This window comes from Nicotiana tabacum, chromosome 17 (genome assembly GCF_000715075.1).
Source record: "Nicotiana tabacum cultivar K326 chromosome 17, ASM71507v2, whole genome shotgun sequence".
Lineage (NCBI taxonomy): Eukaryota > Viridiplantae > Streptophyta > Magnoliopsida > Solanales > Solanaceae > Nicotiana > Nicotiana tabacum.
In genome coordinates, this window is record NC_134096.1 from 2,744,551 (window position 1) to 2,751,907 (window position 7,357).

The window sequence follows — 7,357 nt, forward strand, 5'->3', positions numbered from 1 at the left end:
GACAAATCCTACGTGGCAGCTATATAGGAGCCTCTTCGTCAATTAAATGTAGTAAAAGTGAATATGTGACTATGACAAAGTTAAAAGCAAGACAATTGCATGTGCCGACTTTATTTTGGATTTGTTATCAACAAGGACTTGGTAGCATGATCATCTCCTAAAGGGATTGGCATATCATACAACATGGCATATATTCTTGGTTTTCTATGTCAACCTTTAACCATGTTAAAGTTGGGGATTAAGTAATTTCCAACTAACTTTATTATGTGCGAAAGTGCTACATGCAATAGCGAAATGCAACATTTAAGTGAAAGCTCAATATTTTATTAATGGAAAGAGTAATTTTCTTACCAAGCAGAAGTGCACGTTTTCTTTGAAAAAAAAAAGTTCAAAACATTTCCAGCACATTTTAAATCCATATAAAAGATTTATATGTGTTCTATGTGTGTGCTATTGTCTCGAAATACTTCAAGCCTAGTCTCGGACATTTGATGACCTCATACTCCGATAAATTTTGAAGTAGGGGACATTTATAGGCATATAAATTTTATTAAAATTAAATTTATGAAATAATTTGGATTATATTTTAAATTCAAGATATGTTGGTCCAAATAAATATATGGGCTAATATAATTGAATTAGTTGTATAAGTCCAATATAAATAGATTAAATAAATAAGTCTTAATCCATTGGGCTAACCTATTTAATTGGGCTAAAGTGATGAGCCCACTTCATTAGGCCCAAGATGTCATCTACCTAGAGGTCCACTTTGGTGTCACGTGTCAAATGACGTGGCGCGCCAAGTCAAACGGAAGAGCCAATAGGATCATGCCACGTGTCAAAATAAAAAGGCATATCAAGTCACATTAGAATGCCAATGAAACCGCGCCACATGTACATGTGACATGTTCTAGCCTATCAAATGCGGCCATGCCATACTTTAATTTTGATTGGTCGGAAAGAGTTTGTTCTTGTCATAACTCCTCCTTTCACAACTATAAATAGGGGTCTTCATAACTTAGTAAAGGGAATAGAAGTTATAACAAGAAGCTAGAGAGAGCTCGTGGATCAAACGCTGCGGATTTCTTTAAAAATTACAAGCATTCAAGTGTTCTAAGGATTAAAAGATCATGACGAAAATTCAAGAACAAATTGCAAGCATTTGGATTAAAAATGCATCAAGATCAATATCAAGCTTCAAGCACTTGGATTAAAATAAAATAAAATTCAAGATTAAGCTCGAAGTCTCTTTTATTTAATGTTAAAAAGAAGAATCAGAAGATTCATAGAGATTGTACACTCAAATGATTTGAAATCAAATACTACGATTGTTGTAATATTTTTCGGTTTTGATTTTATTTTCTCGACGCAATTTATTATCTACAAATTTTTTCAGTGAAAATTTGAAAATTTAATTTTATGAACAAACGTTAATTTAAAAAAAAAACTAAATTCTTTTGAAAAAAAGTGAAAAATTTATTATGTAGGCTCTTACATTCCTGAAAAGGCGGACCAGTCTCCCTCGTATCAAGACTACAGCAGTCCAGCCCCCGTACATAAGACCATTTCTTCTATCCTCCTTATTTTCCTTTTCTCTACTCTCTGCTATTCCCCTTTTCTATTTCTCTTTCTGCTTCCATTCCGCTGCCATGGCCGACTTGCTCGAATCTAGCAGCAGTAGTGAGCCGCCATATCCATATGCTTATCACTATGTTAATGACATTCTCAGTTTCGTCGAGTTCAGTGACAGTTCTTATCAGGCTCCATATGCTTATCATTATGATTTTACCAAAATCGGTCGCTATTTAATTGAATTCGAAGATGGGTCTATATTATCAGCGAGTGTGCATCCACCATACGACCTGTCAAAACCTACCGAAGAAAACTACTTTGAAAATCCTGTTCAATTTACTTTCTCACCGGTGTATTATTACAACTGGTACAAACGTGGAGGAGTACGTTTCAATTGGGACATCGATTTTCCTGAACTTGGAGCTGTTTTTAATTGGGACGAGGATTTTCCGGAACTTAAAGTTGGAGGTGCCGAGGAAAACGCAGAAGAAAACAATAATGTGGTTCAAGTGTTTGATGAAAGTCCTGAAAGAGCTTCTGATACTTCTAAAGGTAAAAAATACCACAAAGTTTGAATTTGTTCTCATAAAATTTCAATCTTGGCTAAAAAATATAAGGACATTTCTTATCTCTATCTCTTGTCTGTTTGGTAAAGCTTGTATCTTGTTGCTTTGCCCCCAGAAAAAGTAAACCCTAGATTTAATTTTTGTGTGTGGTAGAAGTCCTCAAAGAGCTACTCATACTAGTCAAGGTAATAAAAACACAAGTTTAATATCGTGCTAATAAAAATCCAACCTTGGCTAAAAAAAGGTCTTTTTGAAATAAAACAATAAGGAAAAGAATAATATTGCATGGAAAAGAGAGGTAATTCTTATTGAATTTCAGATGATTTATAGTGGGCTAAAGTTTCTCTATTTATAGGAGGGAAAATGACTTAGCCACAAAGTAACAAACTCTCTAAAAGATAGACTTTCACTCCAAGTACAATTCCAAAAACGCGGGGGACTCAATTCCAACCTTTGTTGGTGATAGTCTAATAATTAACTTGCCCTGATAACAAGAAGTGTAAGAAAATTCATTAAAAGAATCTTTAAATTCTTTAATGGATGCCCATTTGAGTTTTCTACAATTCGTCTCATCATAATTGATCCAGGATGTCCCAATCGATCATGCCAAAGTACAAAAGTATTGGAATTAGTAACCTTTTGGTTTACGGTAGAATGTGCCTCAATTGCACTAATTCTTGTCCAATTCAGGCCACAAGATAAAAATAGGAACTTCTCAATAACCCTTTTCTGGCCAGAGACATTCTTGGTAACGATGAGATATTCAAGATTATTTTCATCTATTGTCTCAATATGATATCCATTTCGGCGGATATCTTTAAAACTCAACAAGTTCCTATTGGACTTGGAGGAGAACATTGCATTATCCATGATAAACATTGTTCCCCTAGGCAGAGTTATAATAGCTCTTCCAGAGCCTTCAATTAGATTACTACTACCAGAAATTGTAGTAACATCTGCCTTACACATACTTAAATGAGAGAAATATGTACATGAATCAATTAAACAAAATATTTCTGTAATTGAACTTTGATCCAAGTTTGCTTTGTGAGATATCCATATTTGCTTCTCATAATTTGACATACAAAAGAAATATACGAACGAATAAACATTAGTATTTTCAGAGAAAAGGGAAAAGAAACAAAGTTAAATCAATGATTCAATAATGACCTTTTAATGCAATTTCGAGCAAACTCTGATTATGATACAAACAATTACCTTTTTCTTTTTGAGGTCGTTAACTCTAAATACATCCATAGAACATATACCACGAAGATGGAAGATGTAAAATTGGTAACCAATTGGTTAGTGCTTAATTACTAGTACAATTCTGTTGTCTGACGTAAAATTGATTCCTAGTAGCTCTTAACATTTTCTATAGCAACATTAAATTCAATAGCCATTTGGGTCTAAGATATGCAAATCTCCGAAGGAAAAGAATTTATGTTAACCTCATATACATGTATTGTTAACGAGATCAGAAATCGAGGATACCAATGCAAGTAATGCAACTAAGCACCTTCATGGTAAAAGAACGAAAGCATACCAAATATACATCATTTCAAATTAATATGAAATTGTTTTAGTTATCAAGGTCTCAATAAGATTGGGTGAATATGCAAGATCTTGTAAACTAATAGTCAACTCGCATGATGAAGAAGGCAAACTGAAACATTGTTTGAAACGTTAGTGAACGTTTTTTCAAGCATATCATAGTCAGTGATACTATCTCCACAGAAACTGAAACATTCTTTGAAACGTTGTGAACGTTTTTTCAAGCATATCATAGTCAGTGATACTATCTCTACAGAGTTTCAATTTAGAAGTAATTCTGAATATCGCAGAATTATATTCAGAAACAGACTTAAAGTCTTAGAGCCTCATATGAGCCCAATCATATCGTGCTTGTGGCAGAGTGACCAACTTTAAGTTGTCATATCTTTCCTTTAAGCCATTTCACAAAACAAGTGGATCTTTGACTGTGAGATATTTTATTTTCAACCCTTCATCTAGGTGATGACGCAAAAAAATCAAGGCCTTAGCACAGTCTTGGGTAGATGCTTTATTTTTATCTTTAATGGCGTCTCCAAGACTCATTGCATCTAAATGGATTTGAGCAGCCAACACCATATGGGATATAGTTCTTTCCCGAAATTTCAAGGGTAACGAACTTTCTTTTCATAATATCAGTCATAATTTCAATGGGTTGGCCTGGTGGCAATTGACTTGAGTCTTGGGGTTTGCTCTCTTTCAAGGTCTCAAGTTCGAAACCCACTGGGTGCAAACAATTTCTGAGGGCCATCGGACTGGGTAAAACCTGAATTAACTGTGGTGCACTTGCGGGAAACTCCTTGCCGAGGTCCTGTGCACCCCCGGGATTAGTCGGGGCTCAAAGAGACTCGGACACCGGTGCAATATCAAAAAAAAATATCAGTCATAATTAAAAGAGGAGAAAAGTTATACCTTAATCTTCTCAAAAAGCTTCTTGAGACGGTAGAGTCTCGTGCTGATAACGTGAAATAAAACAATAAGGAAAAGAATAATATTACAAGGAAAAGAGGGGTAATTCTTATTGAATTTCAGATGATTTACAATGGGGTAAAGTCCCTCTATTTATAGGGGGAAAATGACTTAGCCACAAAGTAACAAACTCTTTAAAAGATAAACATTCACTCTAAGTACAATTCTATTCTTAACACTTTTTTTATTTTTGTCTCGTGTCTGTTCGGTAAAGCTTGTATCTGGTTGCTTTGCACCAAAGAAAATGTAAATCCTAGATTTAAGTTGTGTGTTTAATACAAGTCCTCAAAGAGCTATTCATACTTGTCAAGTTAAAAATACTACAAATTTTAAATTTGTCCTCATAAAAATCCAGTCTTAGCTCAGAAAGTCCTTTTTAACTCTACCTCTTGTTTGTTTGGTAAAGCTTGTGTCTTGTCGCTTTGCCCGGGACTATGCAAATAATAAAGTTAGCAACTCCAATGCGTAACAGATACTAGTAGTAAATACTACAACAACTACTCTTCAATCCCAAATTAGTTGAGTCCATCATTTGAATTCTTAATATCCTTTCTGTTTGATTTGGACCTATTCACATTCTGATATTCAATAATCTGAGACAAATTATTTAGGGTTCTCTAACATTAAAGGTTCTCTTGATTTTCTACGTGAAAGTTATACACCTCTGCACCTAATGTTAAGTGTACCAATAAGACAAGTTTAATCTCAACATCTTACTATATTAAATAATTTCTGTTTCACCATCTAGCAGAAACAAAGCCAAAATCCACTGGAAAAGGAGATAAGGAAGGAGTTGAAGTGTCAGAAGAACAGGGCTCTTTTGTTTCATCTTCTAGTTCAGCCAGTCTGTGCATGGATCGACTTCGTGAAGAGCTTTCTTGTGCTGTAAGAGTCTCAGCTCATTCTTGGAACTTAAATCACCTTTTTCTCTCTCAGTAAAGGGATCTTTTTTTATGCTGGTTCCAATTTCATATTAGAGTTGTTCATTTGTATTTGCAGATTTGTTTGGAGATTTGTTATGAACCCAGTACCACTTCTTGTGGACACAGGTACAATCTAAATGGACATCCTCATTAACTCAAATTCATAAAGCAAATACCATTTAGAGCTTCTCAATAATTGGTTATTTTACTTATTTGGTTCAATCATGTCTATAGTTTCTGTGAGAAGTGTCTGAGATCTGCTGCTGATATATGCGGGACACGATGCCCCAAGTGCAGGCAGCTTATCAGGTATCTTTAGGATTTCTAAAAAATTTACCAAAGCTGGAGTAGAGATAGTATTATTAAGAAGGGAAAGGATTATACTTTGTACTTCTAGTTGAGTTGGGTGAATTGCCTCATCGAAAATTTTAAGTTTTTTAGAAAAGGTTTTTATTTGAGGCTTGATCATCCTGCACTTGATTTTGCAGCAACGGAAATTTTTGCACTGTAAACACAGGCCTTTGGAATACAATTCAACTACTGTTTCCTAAGGAAGTAGAAGCAAGAAAAGCAGCAGGAGTTTTAGATGGTGGAGAAGCTGAGCATCAAAGTTCAGTAACAATTGCTAGTTATTCTAATATTTCAAGAAGCGGAACAGCATATAGCGCTCGAAGTCTACGAAGAAGGAATTTTCATTCTTTGAGAAGACAAAGTTCAGTAAGTTTCAGGACAAGGAGAGAGTTACCAAGCCAGGATGACGATGCTGCATTGGCATGGCGACTGCAGAGAGAGGAGCATGTAGAACTTTAGGACACAGAAAATTTGAGGGTCATGGCTCTTGAGGTTTCTAAATTTTCTTATACTTCAAATGAAATGAACCTCAGAGTCGTGTGACCAGTCCAGGAGAATCCAAAGAAGCAGTGGATTTCTTGTTAAACTTTTCCCCTTAATTTTGACTCCTCATCTCTGTTGCTTGCGGTTTTAGGTGGCGATCCCTTCCTTCTGTCAAAACTAAGCCTCTTCTTGCTTGGTTTGATCAACGCTTTCCTGCTAAACTGCTCTAAACAATTATTTAGAGGATGATCTGATACCAGCAAGAAGTTTCTTGTACTAGTAATAAGTCTTGATACAAGAGTTGGTGGAGGAAGGAGGATTCTTTGAAGGGATCTCTTGTCATTCATTCTTGGGGAGATGCTCGAGCTATATAGGCTGCTAACACCAATGAACATTTATGGTTTTACTTAGCTGTTTTTTTTTTTAATTATTATTTGTGAATATTACTGCACAGATTGAATATTGGAGAAACTCTTCTAGCCATTTTCATTTTTTTATTTTTCAGATTTTGACATAACACAGAATTCACATGCATGTTGCCTCTATATGAAAAAGTTCTAGTCCAAACATGTCGACAAATAGCTAATGCAAGGTGCAGTTTTTGACTGACTAACAAAATAAGCGAAAAGGGCCAAAATTGCCGCTCGGTGATTTCGTTCCATTCGCCCAAACCATAAGTCGTGCTGATGGAATAGTTGAGTAGCATGAAAGTTTGCCCAAGCACAACAATTATTAAAAGAAAAATGCAGTTTATTTTAGTAAGATCTTGACCTCTTTCACCGGGCCATGAAAATAATAAAATCAAGACACCCAATACCAATCCGAGAAGAATTACAATACACTGTATAAGAACTCGACGCTGAAGGTAAAACTAGAACTGGAGATGTGGTCAAGGCAGTCTTGACCTTCTGAAAGCTCTCCTCACACTCATCCGACCACCTG

The 7,357-nt window shown here is 35.3% G+C and overlaps 1 protein-coding gene across 2 annotated transcripts; it reads left to right on the plus strand.

The window, feature by feature from the left end:
• Positions 1 to 1,527: 1,527 nt before the first annotated feature.
• LOC107830901 (uncharacterized) lies at positions 1,528 to 6,930 on the plus strand. 2 transcript variants are annotated; one of them, XM_016658578.2, is made up of 5 exons: positions 1,528 to 2,124; positions 5,407 to 5,543; positions 5,658 to 5,707; positions 5,816 to 5,890; positions 6,070 to 6,930. In XM_016658578.2, the coding sequence occupies exons 1-5, from the start codon at positions 1,650 to 1,652 to the stop codon at positions 6,389 to 6,391; spliced, it is 1,059 nt and encodes a 352-aa protein (XP_016514064.2). In that variant the 5' UTR covers positions 1,528 to 1,649; the 3' UTR covers positions 6,392 to 6,930. The 2 variants fall into 2 exon arrangements, with proteins under 2 accessions (XP_016514064.2, XP_016514066.2); XM_016658580.2 differs by having other exon boundaries at positions 1,530 to 2,124; positions 5,410 to 5,543.
• Positions 6,931 to 7,357: the final 427 nt, after the last annotated feature.